Genomic DNA, 26,991 nt, shown 5'->3' on the forward strand with positions numbered 1-26,991 from the left:
TATCGTATACAAGCCGCCAGCCAGTAATTCACATTAAATTACCCCTTATCATTTCTTCTTCCTACTTTCTCTTACTTCTTTACTATCTGTATGTACATTTTCATGTCTTCTTTGTAAACAAAGTTAAAGGGACTCTGTCATGATTTTTATGGTGTACTTTTTATTTCTAAATTACACTGTTTACATAGCAAATAATTCAATCTACCATTTAAAATTTGGTTCTTGAACCAACAAATTTTTTTAGTTGTAATATTGGTGTGTAGGCAGCCGTCTCGGTGCATTGTGCCTGAGTCTGAGCTTTCAGAAGGAGCCAGTGCTACACATTAGAACTGCTTTCATGTAACCTATTGTTTTGCTTTCTCCCATGCAACTGGAGGAGTCCCAAGCCGGACTTGGATTTCTTACTATTGAGTGCTACTCTGATATCTACTGGGAGCTGCTATCTTGCTACCTTCCAATTGTTCTGCTGATTGGCTGCTGGGAGGGGGTTGATATCACTCCAACTTGCAGCTCAGCAGTAAAGTGTGACTGTAGTTTATCAGGGAACAGGTCACATGGCTGTGGCACCCTGGGAAATAAAGAATATGTCTAGCCCCATGTGAAATTTGCATGGAAGGACCCCTTATCCAGAAAACCTCAGGTCCAGGGAATTCTGGTTAATAGGTCTCATACCGAAGTATATGCCCTGTATATATGTACGTATGTGTTTATTCAGAGTTACACTTTTTATGAATGTTAAATCTAAAACGCGGACTGTGTTAATACAGTAGGGCACTTTGCCTTTAAGTGTCTTTTACAATATAAATCAATCGGTTTATTAAGAAAGCGTCATTGTTTTTGGAAGCATTATTACGGCCAGCTATGAATGGTATGTGCCCTTTCATAGACAATAATGCCCCACATTCCTTCTGCTTTAGTGTCAGACACGATGCGTGGGAGCTGCGGCTTCAGCTGTACATGTGTATGCGATCCAACACACTGCCATTGTTTCCCTGTGCACTGACTGAGTGCCATCCCCAGCCCAGTGACTCCCTCAGCCTGGGCGGCAGTGTGGGCAAGGTGAGTGGCAGCAGTGCCCGGATTAGCGCTAGTGAGCGGCCCGGTTTGTGTGACACACCAGCAGTAGCAGCTCCCTCTCCTTTCCGCAGGTACCTCCTCTCTCCCGCCCTCCCCCTCCGCCTTTGTCTTACTATCACAGGGAAACCGAGGGAACGATTTCCTGTTGACACCGGATTATTTAGAAAGTGAAGGGAAGGAGGAGAGAGGGAAAGCCGGCCTGGAAGTTGTGCCGAGTCGCACCTTACACCCGGGCTGTGCCAGTGGCTCCCAGGGGACGGATAGGGCGGCCCTGCTGCTGGATGCGCCCTCACTCGGGACAAAGTTTGTGCGCAGGGAAGGAGCCCCGGCAAGGAGAGGGGGGGGGCACAGGGGCAGAGGCTGCAGCCCGGGATATGCACTTTAGCAGCAGCAGCAGCAGGTGCGCCGTGTCCCTGGGCTCATACTGGGCTCAACTGGGCTGACACTGGGCTGACACTGGGCTCATACTGGGCTGACACTGGGCTCATACTGGGCTGACACTGGGCTCATACTGGGCTCATACTGGGCTGACACTGGGCTCATACTGGGCTGACACTGGGCTCATACTGGGCTCATACTGGGCTCATACTGAACAGAAGCGCTCACATCTGGCCTTGGCTTCTTACACAGGGGCCTTGTGCTACCGGCGCTACACTGGGGACAGGACAGCCCTTGGATTTGTGAGCCCTTCCATGCTCTCACCCACAGCTGCTGATGGCTGAAGCCTGGCTGGAGGAAGAAGAGGAGGAGCTGAGAGAGCTCAGGGACAGTGCTGGGAACAGGAGGCACAGGAGGTCCAACCTCAACCAAGCTGCAGGTAACTGTGTGCTGGGGCCTCCATAGTGGCTACTGTATGGGCCTGCGTGGCTACTGAATGGCAATAAGCACCTGGCTGTACAGTGGGGATGTCACTCATCTGCCAGGATTATGCAGGGATTAGTAGGAATAGCTCATCTACAATCCTGCCAATGGCCACTTATACATATAGTAATGCCTTGTTCCTTTGTGGCCTTAATCACTGTTCATCACTCCTTGCCCCAGTATGGTGTGTTGTTCTAAACACTTGACAGAAATCAGCTTCTGTATTCTTCCAGTACTCTGATATACAGTATCAGTGGGAAGACTTGTATGTTTATTTCTCTGTGCATTGGAAAAGTCATGGAGGGACACTTGTTGGATATTCCTCCTTTTTTCAAACCTATAATTATTATGGCTATGTGATATTACACCTAATAGGACCCTGTTACATTTGATCCCCAGATGATTTTACCTTTGATTATATGTTGGAGAATCCTGGGAGTTGTGGACCAGTAAATAAGGAGCCCCAATTTCAAATAATAGACTTTTTCAAAAGAGAGACATTGTACGTATACTCTCATACTGTATTTTGTTAGACTACTCTGTGTATTAAATAAGGTTAAAATAAGGAAATTAAAATATGAGATTATGTTTTATTTTAAATGTAGTATCATTTTTTTCTGCACGTTGGCATTTATACATGTAGCTAAAAACTGTCATTTTGCTATTCTAAGCCTTAAAAACTACATCATAAACATCTTCAGATGTTCATGTACAGATGCATTCATACATTGAAGGAGGGTTCTGTTCTAGCTAAGATTTATGTCCTTGTGTTTTACTGTAGGTTTAATGTTAAATAAGGTGAATATTAGCTCTCAAGAACCAAGTAAACACAACTTCTTTTGAATTCATATAGCAGTTATCGCAGATCTGTACATGTTAAAGTATTTTCTCTGAAGTAGAAGTACTGGTTTTCTTTGCCTTGTGTTTTCATACTTGTGCTGGGTTTCGCTGTTTTCTGAAAGAGCCCCTGTCCTTCAAACATACTATGGGGCAGATTTATCACAGTACGAATTTGCATCCCGAAATGGAAAAAAATCAGATTAAATACGAAATTTCTGATGATCGGAAATGTCATGAAAATGCTTATGAAAAGATCGTATTTTTCACGATAATATCATATTGGCGAGCCAAAAGTCACGAAATTTTTGTATCTCAACGATCGTAAATGTCGGGAAAACTTTTGTGACAGATCTTTACCTTGCCTCCCCGCTGAGGGCTCAGTTACTTACTCTAACAGGATGTGCAATAACAAAGTATTTATAAGCTTGTAAGTTGAAGTTCATGAGAATCAGAACACCTACCTTATTTGTGCATACATGTATTTACTTTATAATTTAATAACATTAAAACCCAGTGTGAAAATTGTGTTTACTATTTCCAGATATGCAGTTCTCTAAATGTTGTCTTGTTTTAGATTCAGCAAATGCAATGACTAGTGATTAGTATATATAATACTTGTATAACCCAAAGGGATGCACTTGCCAAATACTGCTATTAAATATTCTGCTTGCTGAAGTATATTTGTCAGCTATTCAACATCTTGCCAGTAGGTGTCAGTGTATCATTAGTTTATGTATCAAAAAAAGCCCCTTTATGTGCATACCGTATATACTCGAGTATAAGCCGATCCGAATATAAGCCGAGGTACCTAATTTTACCTAAAAAAACTGGAAAAACTTGTTGACTCGAGTATAAGCCTAACATAAGCCTCCAACATAATATATTATGTTATATATTATATTCGGATTGGTTTATACTCAAGTATATACGGTACTCGGAATAACGTTTTCATTGCGCAAAGCCAGACAAGACTTCCTATTTCAATAATATTAAGATGTATAAGTCAAGAATAAGCACACACTCAGGGGCCATTACTAAAGAGGGGCGCCTACAAGCTGTTGTTATCCTAATGCACTTTCCTGTTTCCCACGCTTTGCTCCCCATTTCTATTGGACTGTGCTTAACCTTGGCATTCCTATGATATTGCACACATCATTTCAATAGGGTGTTAGATGTGAGGGCAGCTCTGCAGCACCATTGAGCTCTAACACCAGCTGAACTAGGCAAACTGCATGCAGACCTCATTAAAGCCTGCAACAAAATACATGAATAAAATGTTTGGACAAGTTGGGGGCAATTAAAACTGGTATATTAATAGAGCCGCATTCCTTTCCATAAAAGAACTATTACTACTATTACTAGGATGAACTCATTACATTACAAGTATTGTTTGTTGGATAATGTTTTACCAGTGCAAATAATTTAGTGTGAGAAACTCTCTGCTGCACAATAAACATCATGCCTGACACTCAGCACGGGATTCCTGCACACATAAATGAACAAATGAGCCCATTGGTTCCAGGCAGACCCTCACACATTGTTAATCACTACTGGTAACTTGACATAGTACAGCATTAAACCAAACAAACTGAAAAACTATAATCAACTTCTAAAAAAGAGCTATTTTGATGTCAACAGACCTATCTAGCTATTGTGCATCACCTACAGTATCTCTAACCTGGGAAAAAAAAAAAGATTTGTGCAAGTATGGTACACTATTTCAGGATCCTTTCTGACTAGGATCTAGGTTTTATCAGGTGATTTTAAATAGTTTCTAGTATTCTGCAAAGACACAGGATGCAGGATATGGATAGATATTACAGTAGCTAGAACCTACTCCCAGCCGTTACCTGAATGCAGATTTTAGTATCCGGCAAAGCTCCTCCAAACAACATGTGGGCGTACGCACACAACGCACACCACACCACACACAGGTGGGCAGGGCGAGGGTGCGACGAGCGACGGGACACACTGGGAGCGGCGCGCAGATGCTGCAGATTTGCAGGTTTGTAGATTTAGTATCTGGCAAAGCTCCTCGATATGAGGAGGCAATATGAGGACACGGCGAGACTCCCGGGTGGTAGCGGCGCGCTGAGCCAAGCCGCCCCATGGGGGGGCAGTGCGAGCGGCACCCCCCCTGAGTCTCGCCGCTCACGTGTCGTTTGGAGGAGCTTTGCAGGATGAGCAATACTGGAATACAAAGGAGCACTGACGGATTAATTGGGACCTGCGCCGGTAGGATTCTTGCCTCGAGTATAAGCCGAGGATTCCTTTTTTAGCACATTTTGAGTGCTGGAAAACTCGGCTTATACTCGAGTATATACGGTAGTTAAAAAAAAAAGTCAATCCCTCTCTTTGGGGAAAAGAATGGTGACTTCGAAAGTTTTAGATGGAAGGGCAAGGGGAGTTTTATTTCCTGCTGGCATTTACAGGGGACTGCAACAAACCGCAATCGAGACAGGAAGAATCTTCAACCTGCATTAGTGTTGCTACCCATTTTGCAGCATAATACCAGCCATGTCAAATACAAAAATTTTCGTGACTTTCGAATCGCCCATACGATATTATTGTGATTATTCCGATTTTTCGTAAGCATTTTTGTGCAATCATCAGAAATGATCATATCTAATCCGAATTATTCCCATTTCGGGATTCAAACTCGTACTTTGATGAATGTGCCCTTATGTTTGGTTCTTGCAAGGTTCTACCGACTTACATTTTTGTGTCACTTTGGGGAGAAAGTAGCAAAAACAAATTTCCAGGTTGGTCCGGTTTACCAAAACCAGCCTATTTGTGTACTGGTCCATTGGGCTTTGCAATACTAATTAGGCAGCAAGGCCTGAAGTATTATTTTTACACGGCACCTTTGTAGCATTGGAGATTGAGTCTAAAGGTGGCCATACACGCACCGATATTATCGTACGAAACCTCGTTTCGTATGATAATCGGTGCGTGTATGGCATGTCGGCGAGTCGACCGATATCGCAGGAAGCTGCTGATATCGGACGACTCGCCGATCGGACCAGTTTGAAAATTTTGATCGGGCGCCATAGAAGGCGCCTGACCAAAATTCTCCTTTCAGAGCTGAATCGGCAGAAGGAGGTAGAAATCCTATTGTTTCTACCGCATTACCTGCCGATTCAGCCCTGAATGGTGTGTGGCGGATCTTACGATGTTTCGTGCGACCGATGGTCGTACGAAACATCGTCAGATCGCCACGTGTATGGCCACCTTAACCCAAGCACACTCTGTGAGACGTTTGTATTTTCTCCCTGTGGTCTTTACCCCTAGGGTGTGTGTTCAACCTTATAAAATGAAGAAGACTACTACACATACAGTAATCCTACGCATAACCTTATAATTCTAACACATAAAGGATACTAGAATTGTAAGGCTACATGTAGGATTGCTGCCATTTGTCTCAAGCCACTGAACATCTGAAAGCCAGACTGTCTGACTAAAACAGGTGCTATTAGCCCTCTGTCTGGCACAAAATCACTGATAAGAAATGCCTGCACCAATGTGCTGTACCTTAAACAACAGTTCCCTCTTGTGGAACACTAAAATCCCTGCATTTCACTATTATAATAAACTATCACAAATATTACAGCATCCTACCACTGGAAAACAGCAAATCATTAAGGTATAATGTAAGCAATTGAGTCAGATTATGAGCCCATATATTGTGTATATCCAAAGATGATAAACATATTTTTTTCTTTCGGGAGCTGAGTCGTGTCACAAGGGTGTAACACAAAGGTGCTTTCTGCACGCTCACATGTAAATAAGGAAAATGAAGTTCATAAAACCATACATCTTGCTGAAATTAAAAGTTCTGAAGAACATTTGCTATATATAATAACCAGTTTAATAGACAAATAGTAGAACTTAGTGCTCAGTACAGCGGAATATCTGTGTTGGCACAGGCTTCTGGTATCTCTCTAAACCATAGTATACAGGATCTAAGTAAATACAATGAGTTGTTTCTGCTATGAAATGTGCAATTTATGGCCTTGTTTCACTGGCCATGCTCCTATAAAGTCATAGTATTCCCCGTCATGATTTCTAGTAGGGGGCAGAGTTTCCCTCTAGAAAAGAAGTGACTGGGTTCTGTGCCATGTTTCAGAATATACCTTAGAAAGGTCATCAGACTCAGTGTATCTAGGAGGAGGCTGTTTAGAGTCATTTTAGGGATTTTAAAAGAAAAAGGCTTAGTTATTCTTTTATGAGATTCGGCATTAAACTTTCAAGTTAACCAAAATGCAGGGGTTATCATATCCAAAGCATCCTGAATCTCATTACCCTTACAGAAGGCTGGTTTGCAGTGTGACAACTTTTGTATTTTCTGGTGGGGCACTACTTTAAGTCATACCAGGCCCCAATATTTTCCCTAAATAACCACAGACAGATTCAGCTTTGCCCCTATCATAGCTGAGGAGAAGTATATACTACCATATGTGCTGGAAGAGGTTAACAATTCTTCTTAGGGCCAGAACTAGGGGTAGGCAAAAGAGGCGGTAGGGAGCAATAGTGGGGGGGAGCTAGACACAGACCTCTTCTACCTGCCTACTCTCCGTTCTGGCCTGTCAACTTTGGAGCAGGACGGCATTGGGTACTTCTTGTGCATGTTGCGAGCGTAGCAGGGAGAGAGGGGAAGAGATTATGAGTGGGGGGGCGAAATGAGTTTAAGACCAAGGCAGGGGGATGTAGCAGTGTTAGGTGGGAGCAGCTGGGAAATGTAATACTGTTTTTAGCTGGTGTTATTAATCCAGTGTCCTTTTGTACTTTGTAGGTCGATATTCCCATGAAGACATTTGGAGCACCCAACCTGTTTGTTTACCAAATGATGTCAACTATAATGTGGAGGGCACAGTGTCATGTGTTATGCGTGATCCTGCTCCTGCGCAAAATAGGTATGTGATGCAGCTAGACCGTAACCCACTATTCGATTTAAAAGAAAAAAAAAAAAAACATGAGGAGTTTTGATCAGCACTATAAGTAGCGCTCATGTAAGCTTAGAATGAAAATTAGTTTTGTAATGTGATATTGACTGTAGTGTACCAGTTAGATGATATAAACAAAAGAAATTGTATTATCAGTTGAGAGACACACTGTAAAACACACGTATGGTATTAACAAGTATGTACTATACATGCACACTAATACATGTCTGTTATGGTCACTGAAAGATTTTTTTTTTAATCTATTTTACAGAAAATATGAATTATAACAGTGGTTTTTCATGTCCTGAAGTTCAGAACCCAGCTTTTATTGAGCACCAGTGCCAGCCTACATGGAATATGAGTGCCCCTGTGCCACCAGCTCCTCCCCAGGACCCCCCCCCCCCCCATGCCCAGCACCTGGGAGCTAGCAAGCTATGTGAGTCATTCTGTAGCAAATAAGATTGTTACTTGCACACTTGCAAGGCATGCATAAAGTATCATTTGTAAGCTGTCTCATGGATGGATGATACATTTAAGGTAGGAACAAACAGCAGTGTCAGGGTGTTCTGCCTGAATTAGGTAAGTAGCAACAAGAATGCATGAATGCAAATGATTGGATGGGAAGTGGAGTTCCCTACACAATGCAACAATCATACTTTTACATTACATTGCAGTTTGGAGGCAGCTCTCCTGGTGTCAGTGAAAGGAATATTGTTTGTACATATCAGGTGCATAAATCTAGTGCTGCTCCAGGAGTTTTGAGCTGGAGAAAACCTGTGTGCTGCAGGTCAGGCCTGTGCAACAGGATGCTCAAGGGCTCCAGATGTGGCCTCCACGGGATTTTTTTGTCCCCAGTCTGCTGAAGAGCCAGATCAGTATGTAATTTAATATAATCTTTAATACATGTATTATTAAAAATAACCAACCTAATAACATGAAAAGTTGAAGCTCAGTAGGCTGGAGATCCATGATATACAGAATAACAACAGATGCTTCTGAGCATTACTGCAGACTCAGCCCCATATAGTCACCTTATATAGTAAGACAGAACTTCAGTCTGTTATTCAGTGCATTTTCTGTTCCTCCCATGTAACTGAATCAGCTGTGTTTTACTATGTACTAATTCTGCCCTTGCTTTATAGCCGTACCTCTCCAGCACCAGAAGTTTGTCCCCCACGTCAGGACTTTTTGGCTCTATTTGGGCCCCTCGGAACGATGCCTTTGATGGCTGCTGCCGGTCAGTGGCTCTCCTCCCCATTCTGAGCACGTTGGGAATCACTCAGTTATGTGCAAGCCGGAGTACTTGCCTAGATTTAACCCCTTCCATGCCTACATGAACCTGGACGTATGGACAGGAACCGCTAACAGAAATGCACCTTTCCCAATTTCGAGAGACTCTGGTAGTTACTCTGGAAACTTGTGAACTGAATTTGATCCAAGAAAATGTGAATATTAATGCTTGCAGTTTTGAACACTAGAGTGAGCAAGTTATTGTAATAGAATACAATATTGGTGAATATTCTGGCACTTTTTATATCAATAAATTTTTTTTACTGAACTTTTCTAACTTTTTTTATTTGCCACTGGATTACTTAAAATCGGCATTAGGAACGTAAAGGAAAAATAGCAGTTTTTACACTCCTAGTGAGTTTGAAACGGCGCCACGTGTTCATTCTTGCTTACTGGGCACAATTCAGAGAAAATGAATATAGTACAAAAAAAGGAAGTTGTGGTGTTGCTTTGCTGAGGGAATTTAGTGAACAATATCTTGATAAAAGAAAAAATCAAGATCATTCTACAATTGTACATTCTTTTTTTTAGGTTTCAGATTTCCTTTAATGTAATTCTCTACAGTTTTTTATGACTTATATACTTCCAATTGTGACTAAAATTTCATTTCATGGGATGCTCACATGTAAACACCTCATATGGAGAACTGCAGGACATAGAACTGCAAATACACCGTACGATATGTTTTTACAATATCAGATCGCAAAGCTTGACCAAGGGCAAGTTTTTCATAAAAAGCTGGCCATTTTCCAACCATACTGTATGAACATCGCTTTGTGTACAACCCATTAACAAACTATTTAGCCAATATATTTTTGTTACAATTGGGGTAACAGACCAGCTGACCCAGGAAGTCCATTTTTCAAGTTTATGAGGAAAATGTCTGTCCAGGAATAACATCACTCCCCTCTCCCAATTATAAATATCAACATTCATGAGCAAATCTCTCTGACCCATGAGACTGTGGGCAGTCTCTAGCCATACAATGCATATTGGTTGAAAAGTACAGATGGGAGGATGTCTGGTCTACTGCTAATTGTCATGTGCTACATGATACTAATATATCTCGTAATAAAAATAGGAGGCAGTTGTGCTATGCCACAGTTACATGTGAAAATACTATACATATACCTGTACATATGTAAAGTGACAGTGTTATTGAAACAAGATTGACAATATTCATTATCAGATGGAAAGATATACTCTAGTGTTTTTCCAGGTTTGGTATGACCCCACACTGGAAAGAGTGCTAGATATGGCTATTTTGCAGTTTATGTTTAAGGGGTTGTTCACCTTCAGGTTAACTCTTAGTATGTTACAGAATGACTTGTTCTTGGCAAGTTCTTACTGACCTACTGCAGCTTGCATAGCTTATACCATTGCTTCTATTGTGAGGTACCAATGCAAGCTGCAGTAGATCAGTAAAACTTAAAGGAACAGTAACATCAAAAAAGTGTTTTAAAGTAATTCAAATATAATGTGCTGTTGTTTCTCAAAAAACTGGTGTTTTTGCTACAGAAAAGCTACAATATAAATAAGCTGCTGTGTAGCCATGGGGGCAGCCATTTAAGCTGGAAAAAGGAGAAAAAAGGCACAGGTTACGTAGCAGATAACTAGTAGATAAGCCCCATATAATGGGGGTTTATCTGTTATCTGCTAAGTAACCTGTGCCTTTTCTCCTTTAAATGGCTGCCCCCATGGCTACACAGCAGCTAACTTATATAAACTATAGTAGTCTTTCTGAGGCAAACACACCAGTTGTAGCAATGCAGGGCAACAGGACATTATATTGTAATTACTTTTATACACTTTCATTTTTTGGTGTTACTGTTCCTTTAAGAACACTGTGCACACAGCCATATGACAGTTGGAAAAAAGCGGTTGGTCACTCTACCCAGAGTTGCTTCAGTGAGTGGTAGCGTTTCTAAAGCGTCTCCCAGTAAGAAGCGATTTTCAGGATTAATCCACTTGCAATGGATAGATCCCCCAAGCCTTCAACATCCTGTGGGCTCACGCGGAAGAGGAACATCAAGAAGGAGACAGAGGGGGCAGCTAAAAAGATCAAGCGCATGGGAACCAACGTGGAGGAGAAAAGCCAAGAAAGGCAAAAAGCGCAAGAGGGGAAGAAGAGGAAGAAGAAGGAGAAGAGGGAGAAGAGGGAGAGAGAAACATCAGAAGGTAAGAAGGATCAGATTAAACATCAATTTAATGTTAAAATGTATTCTCTCATCCTCATCTCTAAACTCATCCTACCTAGAGAGTTTTCCTGGCCCCTGCTAGTTTGTCAGTTGTGTCTAAAGACTATTTACTTTTCTAATTACACAAGAAATGCCAATCAAGAGGCAAATTTGGATGTAATTTGAAGGATATTTTCTATTATACTATTTTTTAACTTAATGTTGAAAGATCTGACACTCCTGTCTATCATGATATATCCATGACATGACCCAGTCAGTTAATACTTTCTCACTGATCCAATCTGCCTATAGCAGATATAGCTATAACTGCTTATACAAACATCTAATTGGTTGTTGTGGCTTACTGGTTGCTAGACTTGGGCAAATGTTTGCACTTTGTATTATTATTATACTGACAAAAAGATGCACTTAGGTGTCCCACCCAACACTATCACCACCAACTGACCTGCAATAACATGTAATTTTAGCACCTTAATCGATCTAAATCATTTTGCAATCCAAATTTAATGGTAAGCAGTTTAAATGTTTGACATTCAGCTTTAAAATTTTATATTGAGCTTTTAATTACCAAAATCAATGAGCAACCTGTAGACCTATGACTGCTGGTTATTTTATATATAAAATGTGTAAATATACACATACACCTGTATAAATGCAGGGAACTATTTACACCCACAATTCCTGTTATATTTAAACAACTGCATTTCTACAGGGACATCAGCCTCCTGGCAGAAATTGCCCATTGCTCCATCACACCCCACCAAGCCTTGTTATGGGCCAACCTTCCCTTAAACTCCTACACCTGAGCACAGTGTATTAGTATGGGATTGCAAGCTCTTTTGGGCAGGGCTCTCTTCACCTCTTGTATCAGTTATTGATTGCTTTATATGTTACTCTGTATGTCCAATGTATGAATCCCACTTATTGTACAGCTCTGCGGAATATGTTGGCGCTTTATAAATAAATGTTAATAATAATAATAATAATAATGGGACCTGTTACCCAGAATGCTCACGACCTGGGGTTTTCCAGAATTAGGGGTCTTTCCATAAACTGGGTCGCCATACTTAAAGTCTACTAATAAAAATAATTGAAAGTTAAATAAACCTAATAAGATTGTTTTGTCTCCAATAAGGATTAATTATATCTTCATTAGGATCAAGTACAAGATACTGATTTATTATTACAGAGAAAAAGCTTTTTTAAAAATCCAATTTATTGTATTAAAATGGAGTCTATGTCAGATTGCCTTCCTGTAATTCTGAGCTTTCTGGATAATGGGTTTCCAGATAACAGATCCACTACCTGTATAAATTAGGCAGACTAGGAAATATGGGCAAATTGACATTTCTGCAGATAACACTAAAGCATATGGTATATACCCACATACCTACATTAGCACTACTGCTCTGCTGAGTATAACTAGTGGAGCCTACTGGTACAGATCAAGTGGGAAGAGAAGGAGTAAGATTTGTCTTCCCAAAGCTGTGTTCTCAATCTGAAATACTAGATTCCTTCTGCAAGAACAAGAGATCACCATTTGTCTTACCAACCACCCTTCTTCATATTCCTTCTGTCTCAGCTTCCTCCCTCCCCACACAAGTAATAGACAAGTGTAGGAAGATGCTAGGCAGCAGCTCTATGGGCAGTTGGTCAAGTTGCAAGTTTGCAGCATAGTCTATTTATGGCATAGGGTTGGGACATTTTGGTCATAATAGAAGAAATCAAAAATCATTTATTGCTGGGGACCAAGGTCCTGAAACTGGGACTGGCAGTTTAAAGGGGAAGTTCACCTTGAAATTAACTGTACGTACAATGAAGTCAGTGGTATTCTATGACAAATTACATGTATTGATTATGTTCATTCTCCTCTGTATAGTCAGTTGTTATCTTGGGGACTCCATTGGTTTCACTTTAGATGGGAATTAGAATATTATTACAATAGCTTGAAGGCCAGAGACAATTTATCCCTGGAAAATATGGTGTGGGCGTATGGGAAACCAGGTACCTGAGTGAGTTGTAGATGTGAGATGTAGGACCTTAATGTAGAAGTGAGATGTAGGACTTGTGCTCCAGTGTATTACTATTAGGACATAGGGAATGAACTTAGGAAAGCTCCTCTTTATTCCAGATGCTGTATGTATGTGTCTAGTTTACCATGTTAAAAACAAAGAGACACCTTTTATTAATCTATGATCTATACCTCAAGCTTGTTACCCCTCACTCATGGGTCCTAATGCTAACTTGGATTTCACTGGACTGATCTACCTCATGCTGTAGAGCACCTACCCTCACTCCCCTCCTTTCAGGAAGTGGATTCAGGAGAAAGAACTAAATCAGAAGGATGTCTTGCAGTATATGTTAGCAATATGAATTATTAATAGTCTTTCCTCTCTTCCAGAAGAAGGAAGTGTAGTGAAGAGGCCTTGTATTCCAGCACAAAGGCCATATCCTAAAAACATCAAGAACTACGAGTTCCATGTAAAGCTGGGGAATGGAAACTTTGGCAAGGTAAGTGATTGGCTTTAATAGCTTCAATTAGATGAACTCCCTGTATACAATAGTGTTAGCTTGTATTTAGCCAGGTCCAGGGGTGGGACACCAGTATTTATGGCTCCAAGACAGCCGAAAAGCTTATAAGCTTCTTACGATTACATCTGTTGAAGGTGAGGCAGTGTTGTTGATGGCACGCAATGCTGCTTGAGGGAAGATGATGATAGGACCGATATGATAAAAGCAACAGTTTTAGAGCCCGCAGCAGGGAGCTTCTGTGTGTTAAAGTAAATTATTTTCATTTATACTGTTGGCACCTTTTTTTTTTTACATCCAGGCAGCATTTGGTATGATGAGACCCTAACAGACTCAAGGTCCACGCTCCCAATCAATATGCTGGGATGCATATACTCAAACTCACTATAACTCTGTTTTTCACAGCTTCATTTTGGTTATTAGTACAGTCAGACATTTCATGTGCCACATTTATAAATTTGCAGAACTATTTCAGATTTACACAAAGCCGTTTAGAACATTGTCTTAAAGCTTATGGCATTATCGCCTTATATGTCAAACCCAGAAAGATTAAGTTAAAGGTGATGTCCACCAAGTACAAATAATGACTTTTTTATATAATGTATCTTATTTATGAAATGTACAATATACACTTAATTAGAAAATGCCACTGGTTCAATGGTATTTGTAAATAAATCTCAACTGAAAGTCATTTCTGGCAGACAGAAACCAATTTTGTTAGCAATTACTAAGTAAATGTATTGGAATATTTAATGAATATGTAATTTGAATGATAATCATTTGGTCAGTGAATATTCAACAAAACAGTGCTACTGTCTATTTTACCTTTGTCAGGTTATGTTGGCGTCATTGAAGAACTGCGAAGAGAAAGTGGCAATCAAAGTGATTCGGAAGCAGCACAAGGAGGGAAATGATATCAGCAGATTCATCTTAGCTGAGTCCCGAACTCTCCGGATCACTGAAGGTTGTCCCTTTCTCTGCCACGGATATGCAGCTTTCCAAACTCAGGTACAACGTAGAGCCATTAAATTGCTACCGAATTTACATAAACAAGCGCACATCATTATACATTTTGTCACACTGGACCTAAAACCTGAAATTCTTTATTGGACCATTGCACCTCCCCACAATGCACGCAACCTTTCATGTGACTGATACAGGTCAGCAGAGCCCAGTAAGGGACACCACCTATGCAGGTCCAATGCTTGGGTGAAAGCAGTAAAAGCAAATTTCAAATGGAAATCTCCTATATAGCTAGGAACTGAGGATGGTAGTTGCCAAAATACCATTGACTGTATTTTAGATTTTTAAATTGTGAATTTTGGAGAAAATCTTTCCAAACTGCTGTAGTTCACATTGAAGAAGAAGAATAGCTTAAATCACTGAGGTGCCTAGTTGATAAGTGCCTCAGAAATTCTAGTCTCTTACCTCATACCAAGGGCTGGCACTCCCCTTCTTACAAAAAGATTCACCATGCAGGATAGTGTCTACTGAGCACTATGTCGCCATTTGTCTGGCCGTACATACACAGTATTCCCTCACTGAGGCTTGTTATTAACCCCCCAAATACACCAAATATATACTGCCTGCACCAGGATTAACCTCTGCTTGTTCTACACCAACCAACAGGGATGCAGGAGCAGTACATTGTGTGTGGGGGGTCATTTACAAACAGTGGGCAATTGGCACCTGGGTAGTAACTCATGGCAACCAATCAGATGAATACTTTCAGTGTTCAACCTGCAACCGCTGGAAAAATCTAACCACTGATTGTTATGGGTTAATGTGCAGGTGCAACTTTACTTAGTATTTATAAATGATCCCTCATGTGAGTTTCTCAGGCAACAGAGCAAAATTACAGATATTCCGGAAACTTTTTCTTTCATCTTGTATGATTTCTGCTTGTTAGTCCTCCCCGTATTTGGTTCTGCTTTAAGAACTAAGAAGGCCATGCACTCTCCCTTATTGTAATCTGGTAGTTCTGTGTTAGCAGCTCCCATGTGTCACTCTCTTCTCATTTATCTTTGTAACCAGCTGCATGCTTTCCTTGTCATGGAGTTTGCAAGAGGAGGAACACTAAAACAACTGATAAATAAGGAAGGTGGACTGAAGACGGACAGCATAAGGTAATGAACATCTCCCAAGGGCTACATGGGAAAACTGCTAGCTGTGTTTTAATTAAGAAATAAATATTACTAGGAATGTTCATTATTTTCTCCTAAACATCAATCAGTACCATTAGGATTTATGTGTTTTTGATGTCATGCTAGGCACTTAAGATTATTATGTCATCTTAATGGCACGCAGGGCAATTTCTGGTGTTTTTTCACCCCACCGTTTTCTTGCTCCATGGTAAAAGGATTTTTGTATGGGTGAGGTGGTCTTGTCCCCCTCCTACAGAACAAGAAAATGCTGGCATGACTAAATGCTGGAAATCACCCAGTGTGCCATTAGCCATAGTACTGAGTACAATAACACACCCCCAAGCACTGTGGGCACTGCTCATAGGTTTGGGCATTGGTATATTTTACATACCAATATGTTTTACGTGTGACTTTTACTTATATCATTGGTAGCTTCTATAGAAGTAAAACTGTGAATTATCAGTCCATCTGCACGTAAAGCATTTGCTGGTGTTTTACCAAGGGAAAGTGAAAAAACTCAGCAATTTATATGTGCATTTCTTCAGAATTTATTAAGTTTATTATATATTCCTGAATTTGAATCTGTTGATCTTTGTGATGCAACTGTTGCAATGTGTTCTTATATTGGTTTAGAGGCCGTGGTGGCATGTTAACAAAGGCATGTACAATAAAGATTTTAGTAACCTATTAAAGGACATGTAAAGCCTACATTTGCCTACAATGTATATCAGTTGGGCACGTCTCCCCCACCTAAATGGCATCATATGTACTTCATATATCCCCTCCGTTTGCAATCACCATCACATTTTCCTAAAGCAAATAGCAGCTTTCACCCAGTGGCCATTTTTCCTCTGATAAAGAATCAAATACATTTAAATCTGTAAACAGCACACACACAGACCCTTATTCCACATCCATTTCATCATGAATACAGGCTCACACAGGCAGAACTGTCTGATAAAAGTTCTGCTTTGTTTGAGCTGAGCTCAGGAGAGGAGGTTAGGAGAAAAAAATTGAAGCAGACAGCTAGAGCTGAGAACCAGCAATGCCATCTCTTTACTGGCTGCTAGACTGGGGGCGTGCTTATTCACCTGAGCTTAGAACAACTGAGCTCGCCCACAAGCCAGAAGTCAAAGCAACTTGGACAACAGAGTGGCAGGTATTGAAAGATTTCAAAGAGGCTGTGCACTGATTAAATTTTGTGTGTGGGGTTTTCATGTCTTTTAACTCATGGATGGTCTTTCATGAAGGTATTTTGGTTTGTGCTTTTATCATACCTTTCCCTAGGTTTTAAAATCTAAGGGCAGTCTAAGTGGAACTTCCTAGCTAAGGAGATGGTCTCTAATTATTATTATTTTCTGTTTTGCAAAAGATTCTATTCTGCAGAGATGATCATCGGGCTGCAGTATCTGCATTCACGTGGCATTGTGCACCGGTAAGTACAATTGTATCTCAGCCATAAACTCATGCTACTTTTTCAACTACTAACTATTATTATTACAACATATTATCCATGGCCCCAATACAGTTGCAGCTGCTATAGCTTTGCCCCTATGTTCTAACTTTTATTCTTTTCCTCCTCCTTTTCTTTCAGAGATCTGAAACCGGATAACATCTTACTCAGTGATGAGGGACACGTGAAAATCGCAGACTTCGGCCTGGTTGCAGAAGGAATGTTTACCAGCGACAGGAAGAATTTTGAGCCAGTAGGATACTTCACCTTCATGGCTCCAGAGGTGAGAAAGTTCATGTGCTTTTGCATATTAAATGTATATCAGATCTAGTCATCTAGTCTGCCTAATGTTGCAGGACTGTATTACAAAGGGTTAATTTGAGAAAGAGGTTTTAGGAATGCTTCTTCATTATCTGGAATAACATTTGTCTGATTTTCTAGATTTTTTCAGGGATTGGCTATGGCGCAGCAGCGGATTGGTGGGCATTTGCAATCACTCTTTGCAAAATGGCCACCGGAAGATCACCATTCTACGAGGGTATGACGTTGGAGAACCTGATGTATTCAGTGTGCTGTAAGGAGCCTTTATTTCCAGAGGGTGTCAGCGCTGAACTAAAAGAACTGCTACTGGAGGTGGGTATGAGTTTGTGCAGGAAAGTCACAGCTACAGTAACACAAAAGTTGAGAGGACAGAATATTTAAGAAAATGAATGTGCGTTGTTTGCTAGTAGAAGATGGGATGAATATATTTCCTTCCCCTATATACAGCCAGGCCCTCATCATACACACAGGCAGGGGCGATTCTCTACCCTTGGCCACCCTGAAGTGGACTTTCCAATGTGGCCCCCCATGAAACCTGCAGTTCAGAAGCTTCTGAGCAGGTTAAAGGGGGTTGCATCACTTATAAAGAGAGCACAATAGTTCTTCAGCTTTTAAAGTGACGAAGAGTGGTTTTTTTTGCTGCCCCTGGTAACTTGTGGGGTGTTGCTGCCAATGACTGGTTGCTTTAAGTTGCTGCTTCAAGTCTAACTTGCCCAGTGTTAGGAAATGAACCTGAGGATCTTTTGTCTGATTTGGGCATTATTGGCCATAGAAATGATCCCTCTCTAAGGGCTCTGGCACACGAGGAGATTTGTCGCCGGCGATTTTTAAAAGAGCGATTTGGCGACAAGACGCCAATGCTAAATCAATGGAAATCGCCAGCGTCAAAACATACGAGGCTACTTCAAACCGCCTGCTGTTTCAAATCGCACACAGACCCTTTTCTGAGCGACCTGAGTAAACATGAGGGGGGGTTAACTGTTGAGTGTACCATGGGTAGCAGATCGCCTGGAGCTCAACTCACATGAAATCTCTTTGTGGGTATTGTCGTGGCGACTTGTCGCCATAGCGCCAGGGGGAAAAAACGCAGGCGACAAATCTCCTCATGTGCCAGAGCCCTAAAGTGACTAGTGTAAATGAGGCCTCAAATGAGGTTGAAGTTTGGAGGCAATAATCAGCCGTACACTACATGCAAGCCAGACAGTGTTCTCACAGACAATTCCTACTATTTGCTGTGGGTAAATGTACCTGGGTTAAATGTTTTGAGTCATTTGCCACCTTGGTGTTTGTGTAGCCAATTATCCATTTGTTTTTCCCTTTAGCTTTTAGAGAAGAATCCAGAAAAGCGCCTGGGCACCAAAGGGGACATAAGGAAACATCCATTTTATAGATCTATTGATTGGACAGCATTGGAGGGCAAGAAGATACCACCTCCTTTCCAGCCAGTAAGTAGATCACTGCAGTAGCCCCCATAGGAGGAAACATCATTATATTATCAGACTTGCTCTGGTGGCTTGTGACCTGGGCAGGGGGGGCATGTTACTTTAACAGCTCAGGATCTAGAGTGCCATTAAGCCACCACTGAATATGTAAAATACTTTTTTACCAACTAAATGTCAAAGCATTCACCCGCTCACCCCACTTCATCTATTTCATTTCTCTCCTCATTCCTCTATTGTAAGTCCTGTAAATAGCTGTAAGTGGCAGAATTGTACAGGTATGGGACCTATTATCTAGAATGCTCGGGACCTGGGGTTTTCCAGATAAGGGGTCTTTCCGTAATTTGGATCTCCATACCTTAAGTCCACTGAAAAATCATTTAAAGATTATTAAACCCAATAGGATTGTTTTGCCCCCAATAAGGATTAATTATATCACAGTTGGGGTCAAGTACAAGGTTCTGTTTTATAATTACAGAGAAAAAGGAAGTCATTTTTAAAAATCAAAATTATTTGCTTATAATGGAGTCTATGGGAGATGGCCTTTCCATAATTTGGAACTTTCTGGATAACGGTTTTCCGAATAATGGATCCCATACCTGAACTGTACTTATGCACCATGCTTCTTTCCGGTTCTTGATAACCAATCACTACCATTTTCTGTAATACAGCAGGTACTTTGTCCTACAGTACTCTGCCTGTTCAGTTTTTTCAGGAAAGGACAGGAAGGTACATGCCTGAGACTCCTGCCAGACTATGACAAATCTACTAGGTGCTTGGTTGATACTGTTCTAGCCAGGGCAGGAGTTAATCTCTCATTTGAGGCACTGTATAGTACATAGAATATACCTGATAACTCTGCATCTCCAGCAAACTGGCACCATATTGGCCTTTATTTAAGCCCTACAGACTGTAGTTAGATTGATATAAAACAAATTAATGTGCATGTTCTTTCTTGCAGATACCAACTGTGGATATCACTGCAGTGTGCAAAGAATCACTATCATTCTTAGAAGAGGCAGACTGCATCAGTGCATCAGGTTGTATAGAAAGGATTCAGGATCTCTCATTCCTGAGTCCCACTTGGGAAAAATCTGGGGTGCCCTTTTGCCCCCACCATCTGTCCTCCAAACCTCAGTCCCGCACCAACGGCCTGCCCCTCCTTAAGCCCACATCTTCAGCTATACCCTCCAGCTATGCCCTCTCCATCTTGGGCCCTGCCACCGGCCCTCTCCATCTTGGGCCCTGCCACCGGCCCTCTCCATCTTGGGCCCTGCCACCGGCCCTCTCCACCTTGGGCCCTGCCACCGGCCCTCCCCTCCTGGGCCCTGCCACCGGCCCTCTCCACCTTGGGCCCTGCCACCAGCCCTCCCCTGCTGGGCCCTGCCACCGGCCCTCTCCACCTTGGGCCCTGCCACCGGCCCTCCCCTCCTGGGCCCTGCCACCGGCCCTCTCCACCTTGGGCCCTGCCACCGGCCCTCTCCACCTTGGGCCCTGCCACCGGCTCTCTCCACCTTGGGCCCTGCCACCGGCCCTCCCTTACTGGGCCCTGCCACCGGCCCTCTCCACCTTGGGCCCTGCCACCGGCCCTCACCTCCTGGGCCCTGCCACCGGCCCTCCCCTCCTGGGCCCTGCCACCGGCCCTCCCCTCCTGGGCCCTGCCACCGGCCCTCCCCTCCTGGGCCCTGCCACCGGCCCTCTCCACCTTGGGCCCTGCCACCGGCCCTCCCCTTCTGGGCCCTGCCACCGGCCCTCTTCATCTTGGGCCCTGCCACCGGCCCTCCCCTCCTGGACCCTACCACCGGCCCTCTCCACCTTGGGCCCTGCCACCGGCCCTCCTCTCCTGGGCCCTGCCACCGGCCCTCTCTATCTTGGGCCCTGCCACCGGCCCTCTCCACCTTACGCCCTAACATCAGCCCTCCCCTTCTGGGCCCTGCCACCGGCCCTCTCCACCTTGGGCCCTGCCACCGGCCCTCCCCTGCTGGGCCCTGCCACCGGCCCTCTCCACCTTGGGCCCTGCCACCGGCCCTCCCCTCCTGGCCCCTGCCACCGGCCCTCTCCACCTTGGGCCCTGCCACCGGCCCTCCCCTCCTGGGCCCTGCCACCGGCCCTCCCCTGCTGGGCCCTGCCACCGGCCCTCTCTATCTTGGGCCCTGCCACCGGCCCTCTCCACCTTGGGCCCTAACATCGGCCCTCCCCTTCTGGGCCCTGCCACCGGCCCTCTCCACCTTGGGCCCTGCCACCGGCCCTCTCCACCTTGGGCCCTGCCACCGGCCCTCCCCTGCTGGGCCCTGCCACCGGCCCTCTCCACCTTGGGCCTGCCACCGGCCCTCTCCACCTTGGGCCCTGCCACCGGCCCCCCGCCTCCCTTGCTGGGCCCTGCCACCAGCCCTCTCCACCTTGGGCCCTGCCACCGGCCCTCCCTTGCTGGGCCCTGCCACCGGCCCTCTCCACCTTGGGCCCTGCCACCGGCCCTCCCCTCCTGGGCCCTGCCACCGGCCCTCTCCACCTTGGGCCCTGCCACCGGCCCTCCCCTCCTGGGCCCTGCCACCGGCCCTCTTCATCTTGGGCCCTGCCACCGGCCCTCTCCATCTTCGGCCCTGCCACCAGCCCTCCCCTCCTAGGCCCTGCCACCGGCCCTCTCCACCTTTGGCCCTGCCACCGGCCCTCCCCTCCTGAGCCCTGCCACCGGCCCTCTCCATCTTGGGCCCTGCCACCGGCCCTCCCCTGCTGGGCCCTGCCACCGGCCCTCTCCACCTTGGGCCCTGCCACCGGCCCTCCCCTCCTTGGCCCTTCCACCGGCCCTCTTCATCTTGGGCCCTGCCACCGGCCCTCTCCATCTTGGGCCCTGCCACCGCCCCTCCCCTCCTGGGCCCTGCCACCGGCCCTCTCCACCTTGGGCCCTAACATCGACCCTCCCCTCCTGGGCCCTGCCACCGGCCCTCTCCACCTTGGGCCCTGTCACCGGCCCTCTCCACCTTGGGCCCTGCCACCGGCCCTCTCCACCTTGGGCCCTGCCACCGGCCCTCCCCTGCTGGGCCCTGCCACCGGCCCTCTCCACCTTTGGCCCTGCCACCGGCCCTCCCCTCCTGGGCCCTGCCACCAGCCCTCCCCTCCTGGGCCCTGCCACCGGCCCTCTCCACCTTGGGCCCTGCCACCGGCCCTCCCCTCCTGGGCCCTGCCACCGGCCCTCTCCACCTTGGGCCCTGCCACCGGCCCTCTCCACCTTGGGCCCTGCCACCGGCCCTCCCCTCCTGGGCCCTGCCACCGGCCCTCTTCATCTTGGGCCCTGCCACCGGCCCTCTCCATCTTCGGCCCTGCCACCAGCCCTCCCCTCCTAGGCCCTGCCACCGGCCCTCTCCACCTTTGGCCCTGCCACCGGCCCTCCCCTCCTGAGCCCTGCCACCGGCCCTCTCCATCTTGGGCCCTGCCACCGGCCCTCCCCTGCTGGGCCCTGCCACCGGCCCTCTCCACCTTGGGCCCTGCCACCGGCCCTCCCCTCCTGGGCCCTGCCACCGGCCCTCTTCATCTTGGGCCCTGCCACCGGCCCTCTCCACCTTGGGCCCTAACATCGACCCTCCCCTCCTGGGCCCTGCCACCGGCCCTTTCCACCTTGGCCCTGTCACCGGCCCTCTCCACCTTGGGCCCTGCCACCGGCCCTCTCCACCTTGGGCCCTGCCACCGGCCCTCCCCTGCTGGGCCCTGCCACCGGCCCTCTCCCACCTTGGGCCCTGCCACCGGCCCTCCCCTCCTGGGCCCTGCCACCAGCCCTCCCCTCCTGGGCCCTGCCACCGGCCCTCTCCACCTTGGGCCCTGCCACCGGCCCTCCCCTCCTGGGCCCTGCCACCGGCCCTCTCCACCTTGGGCCCTGCCACCGGCCCTCCCCTCCTGGGCCCTGCCACCGGCCCTCTTCATCTTGGGCCCTGCCACCGGCCCTCTCCATCTTCGGCCCTGCCACCAGCCCTCCCCTCCTAGGCCCTGCCACCGGCCCTCTCCACCTTTGGCCCTGCCACCGGCCCTCCCCTCCTGAGCCCTGCCACCGGCCCTCTCCATCTTGGGCCCTGCCACCGGCCCTCCCCTGCTGGGCCCTGCCACCGGCCCTCTCCACCTTGGGCCCTGCCACCGGCTCTCTCCACCTTGGGCCCTGCCACCGGCCCTCCCTTACTGGGCCCTGCCACCGGCCCTCTCCACCTTGGGCCCTGCCACCGGCCCTCCCTCCTGGGCCCTGCCACCGGCCCTCCCCTCCTGGGCCCTGCACCGGCCCTCCCCTCCTGGGCCCTGCCACCGGCCCTCCCCTCCTGGGCCCTGCCACCGGCCCTCCCCTCCTGGGCCCTGCCACCGGCCCTCTCCACCTTGGGCCCTGCCACCGGCCCTCCCCTTCTGGGCCCTGCCACCGGCCCTCTTCATCTTGGGCCCTGCCACCGGCCCTCCCCTCCTGGACCCTACCACCGGCCCTCTCCACCTTGGGCCCTGCCACCGGCCCTCCCCTCCTGGGCCCTGCCACCGGCCCTCTCTATCTTGGGCCCTGCCACCGGCCCTCTCCACCTTACGCCCTAACATCAGCCCTCCCCTTCTGGGCCCTGCCACCGGCCCTCTCCACCTTGGGCCCTGCCACCGGCCCTCCCCTGCTGGGCCCTGCCACCGGCCCTCTCCACCTTGGGCCCTGCCACCGGCCCTCCCCTCCTGGCCCCTGCCACCGGCCCTCTCCACCTTGGGCCCTGCCACCGGCCCTCCCCTCCTGGGCCCTGCCACCGGCCCTCCCCTGCTGGGCCCTGCCACCGGCCCTCTCTATCTTGGGCCCTGCCACCGGCCCTCTCCACCTTGGGCCCTAACATCGGCCCTCCCCTTCTGGGCCCTGCCACCGGCCCTCCTCCACCTTGGGCCCTGCCACCGGCCCTCTCCACCTTGGCCCTGCCACCGGCCCTCCCTGCTGGGCCCTGCCACCGGCCCTCTCCACCTTGGGCCCTGCCACCGGCCCTCTCCACCTTGGGCCCTGCCACCGGCCCTCCCTTGCTGGGCCCTGCCACCAGCCCTCTCCACCTTGGGCCCTGCCACCGGCCCTCCCTTGCTGGGCCCTGCCACCGGCCCTCTCCACCTTGGGCCCTGCCACCGGCCCTCCCCTCCTGGGCCCTGCCACCGGCCCTCTCCACCTTGGGCCCTGCCACCGGCCCTCCCCTCCTGGGCCCTGCCACCGGCCCTCTTCATCTTGGGCCCTGCCACCGGCCCTCTCCATCTTCGGCCCTGCCACCAGCCCTCCCCTCCTAGGCCCTGCCACCGGCCCTCTCCACCTTTGGCCCTGCCCACCGGCCCTCCCCTCCTGAGCCCTGCCACCGGCCCTCTCCATCTTGGCCCTGCCACCGGCCCTCCCCTGCTGGGCCCTGCCACCGGCCCTCTCCACCCTTGGGCCCTGCCACCGGCCCTCCCCTCCTTGGCCCTTCCACCGGCCCTCTTCATCTTGGGCCCTGCCACCGGCCCTCTCCATCTTGGGCCCTGCCACCGCCCCTCCCCTCCTGGGCCCTGCCACCGGCCCTCTCCACCTTGGGCCCTAACATCGACCCTCCCCTCCTGGGCCCTGCCACTGGCCCTCTCCACCTTGGGCCCTGTCACCGGCCCTCTCCACCTTGGGCCCTGCCACCGGCCTCTCCACCTTGGGCCCGCCACCGGCCCTCCCCTGCTGGGCCCTGCCACCGGCCCTCTCCACCTTTGGCCCTGCCACCGGCCCTCCCCTCCTGGGCCCTGCCACCAGCCCCTCCCCTCCTGGGCCCTGCCACCGGCCCTCTCCACCTTGGCCCTGCCACCGGCCCTCCCCTCCTGGGCCCTGCCACCGGCCCTCTCCACCTTGGGCCCTGCCACCGGCCCTCTCCACCTTGGGCCCTGCCACCGGCCATCCCCTCCTGGCCCTGCCACCGGCCCTCTTCATCTTGGGCCCTGCCACCGGCCCTCTCCATCTTCGGCCCTGCCACCCAGCCCTCCCCTCCTAGGCCCTGCCACCGGCCCTCCCACCTTTGGCCCTGCACCGGCCCTCCCCTCCTGGGCCCTGCCACCGGCCCTCTCCACCTTGGGCCCTAACATCGACCCTCCCCTCCTGGGCCCCTGCCACCGGCCCTCTCCACCTTGGACCCTGCCACCGGCCCTCCCCACCTGGGCCCTGCCACCGGCCCTCTCCACCTTGGGCCCTGCCACCGGCCCTCTTCATCTTGGGCCTGCCACCGGCCCTCTCCATCTTGGGCCCTGCACCGGCCCTCCCCTCCTGGGCCCTGCCACCGGCCCTCCCTCCTGGGCCCTGCCACCGGCCCTCCCCTTCTTGGCCCTGCCACCGGCCTCCCCTCCTGGGCCCTGCGACCGCCCTCCCTCCTGGCCCTGCCACCGGCCCTCCCCTCCTGGCCCTGCCACCGGCCCTCCCTCCTGGGCCCTGCCACCGGCCCCTCCCCTCCTGGGCCCTGCCACCGGCCCTCCCCTCCTGGGCCCTGCCACCGGCCCTCTCCACCTTGGGCCCTGCCACCGGCCCTCCCCTGCTGGGCCCTGCCACGGCCCTCTCCACCTTGGGCCCTGCCACCGGCCCTCCCCTCCTGGGCCCTTCCACCGGCCCTCTTCATCCTGGGCCCTGCCACCGGCCCTCTCCACCTTGGGCCCTGACACCGGCCCTCCCCTCCTGGGCCCTGACACCGGCCCTCTCCACCTTGGGCCCTGCCACCGGCCCTCCCCTCCTGGCCCTGCCACCGGCCCTCTTCATCTTGGGCCCTGCCACTGGCCCTCTCCACCTTGGGCCCTGCCACAGGGCCCAGGAGGGGAGGGCCGGTGGCAGGGCCCAAGGTGGAGAGGGCGGTGGCAGGGCCCAGAAGGGGAGGGCCGGTGGCAGGGCCCAAGGCGGAGAGGGCGGTGGCAGGGCCCAGAGGGAGGGCCGGTGCAGGGCCAAAGGTGGAGAGGGCCGGTGGCAGGCCAAGGTGGAGAGGGCCGGTGGCAGGGCCCAGGAGGGAGGGCGGTGGCAGGGCCAAGGTGGAGAGGGCCGGTGGCAGGGCCCAGCAGGGGAGGGCGGTGGCAGGGCCAAGGTGGAGAGGGCCGGTGGCAGGGCCCAAGGTGGAGAGGGCCGGTGGCAGGGCCCAGGAGGGGAGGGCCGGTGGAGGGCCCAGGGAGGGAGGGCCGGTGGCAGGGCCCAGGAGGGGAGGGCCGTTGGCATGCCCAGGAGGGGCCGGTGGCAGGCCCAGGAGGGGAGGCCGGTGGCAGGGCCCAGGGGAGGGCGGTGGCAGGGCCCAGGAGGGGAGGGCCGGTGGCAGGGCCCAGGAGGGGAGGGCCGGGGGCAGGGCCCAGGAGGGAGGGCCGGTGGCAGGGCCCAAGATGGAGAGGGCCGGTGGCAGGGCCCAAGATGGAGAGGGCCGGTGGCAGGGCCCAAGATGAAGAGGGCCGGTGGCAGGGCCAGGTGGAGAGGGCCGGTGGCAGGGCCCAGGAGGGGAGGGCCCGTGGCAGGGTCCAAGGTGGAGAGGGCCGGTGGCAGGGCCCAGGAGGGGAGGGTCGATGTTAGGGCCCAAGGTGGAGAGGGCCGGTGGCAGGGCCCAGGAGGGGAGGGCTGGTGGCAGGGCCCAAGATGGAGAGGGCCGGTGGCAGGGCCCAGGATGAAGAGGACCGGTGGCAGGGCCCAAGGCGGAGAGGGCCGGTGGCAGGGCCCAGGAGGGGAGGGCCGGTGTCAGGGCCCAAGGTGGAGAGGGCCGGTGGCAGGGTCCAGGATGAAGAGGGCCGGTGGAAGGGCCCAGGAGGGGCCCTGCCACCGGCCTTCTCCACCTTGGGCCCTGCCACCGGCCCTCCCCTCCTTGGCCCTGCCACCGGCCCTCTTCATCTTGAGGGACCTCCATTTACACCGGCCCTCCCCATCTTGGCATACGGCCCTTCCATCTCTCTTTT

The 26,991-nt window shown here is 49.5% G+C and overlaps 2 protein-coding genes across 10 annotated transcripts in view; both read left to right on the forward strand.

Annotated features, from left to right (window-relative positions):
- The first annotated feature begins 912 nt into the window (after window positions 1-912).
- Window positions 913-9,279, forward strand: LOC108648193. 9 transcript variants are annotated; one of them, XM_031895487.1, is made up of 5 exons: window positions 913-1,059; window positions 1,708-1,894; window positions 7,571-7,645; window positions 7,993-8,157; window positions 8,864-9,279. In XM_031895487.1, exons 2-5 carry the CDS (start codon window positions 1,792-1,794, stop codon window positions 8,944-8,946), a joined length of 426 nt encoding a protein of 141 aa, XP_031751347.1. In that variant the 5' UTR covers window positions 913-1,059; window positions 1,708-1,791; the 3' UTR covers window positions 8,947-9,279. The 9 variants fall into 9 exon arrangements, 4 of the variants coding, with proteins under 4 accessions (XP_031751347.1, XP_031751349.1, XP_031751348.1 ...); XR_004220972.1 differs by having other exon boundaries at window positions 915-1,059; window positions 7,571-7,691; XR_004220974.1 differs by lacking the exon at window positions 913-1,059 and adding an exon at window positions 1,060-1,148 and having other exon boundaries at window positions 7,571-7,691.
- A 1,501-nt stretch (window positions 9,280-10,780) lies between these two features.
- The window catches only part of LOC116411987 (protein kinase C delta type-like), a 17,973-nt gene continuing 1,762 nt past the window's right edge, over window positions 10,781-26,991 (forward strand). The window contains exons 1-9 of the mRNA XM_031904743.1: window positions 10,781-11,189; window positions 13,611-13,720; window positions 14,573-14,746; window positions 15,773-15,864; window positions 17,255-17,317; window positions 17,477-17,618; window positions 17,777-17,968; window positions 18,979-19,101; window positions 20,057-20,370. Coding sequence (XP_031760603.1) covers window positions 10,985-11,189; window positions 13,611-13,720; window positions 14,573-14,746; window positions 15,773-15,864; window positions 17,255-17,317; window positions 17,477-17,618; window positions 17,777-17,968; window positions 18,979-19,101; window positions 20,057-20,370 — 1,415 coding nt within the window. The 5' untranslated portion in view covers window positions 10,781-10,984. The remainder of the gene's footprint in view (window positions 11,190-13,610; window positions 13,721-14,572; window positions 14,747-15,772; window positions 15,865-17,254; window positions 17,318-17,476; window positions 17,619-17,776; window positions 17,969-18,978; window positions 19,102-20,056; window positions 20,371-26,991) is intronic.

Source organism: Xenopus tropicalis, chromosome 1 (genome assembly GCF_000004195.4).
Source record: "Xenopus tropicalis strain Nigerian chromosome 1, UCB_Xtro_10.0, whole genome shotgun sequence".
Lineage (NCBI taxonomy): Eukaryota > Metazoa > Chordata > Amphibia > Anura > Pipidae > Xenopus > Xenopus tropicalis.

What these genes read in the sequence shown, in the direction of transcription:
- LOC108648193 (XM_031895487.1), top strand. Translation starts at nt 1,792, where the DNA reads ATGGCTGAAGCCTGGCTGGAGGAAGAAGAGGAGGAGCTGAGAGAGCTC. An exon ending in CAACCTCAACCAAGCTGCAG is followed by an intron (nt 1,895 to 7,570) that starts GTAACTGTGTGC and finishes TGTACTTTGTAG; the next exon opens with GTCGATATTCCCATGAAGAC. An exon ending in CCTGGGAGCTAGCAAGCTAT is followed by an intron (nt 8,158 to 8,863) that starts GTGAGTCATTCT and finishes CTTGCTTTATAG; the next exon opens with CCGTACCTCTCCAGCACCAG.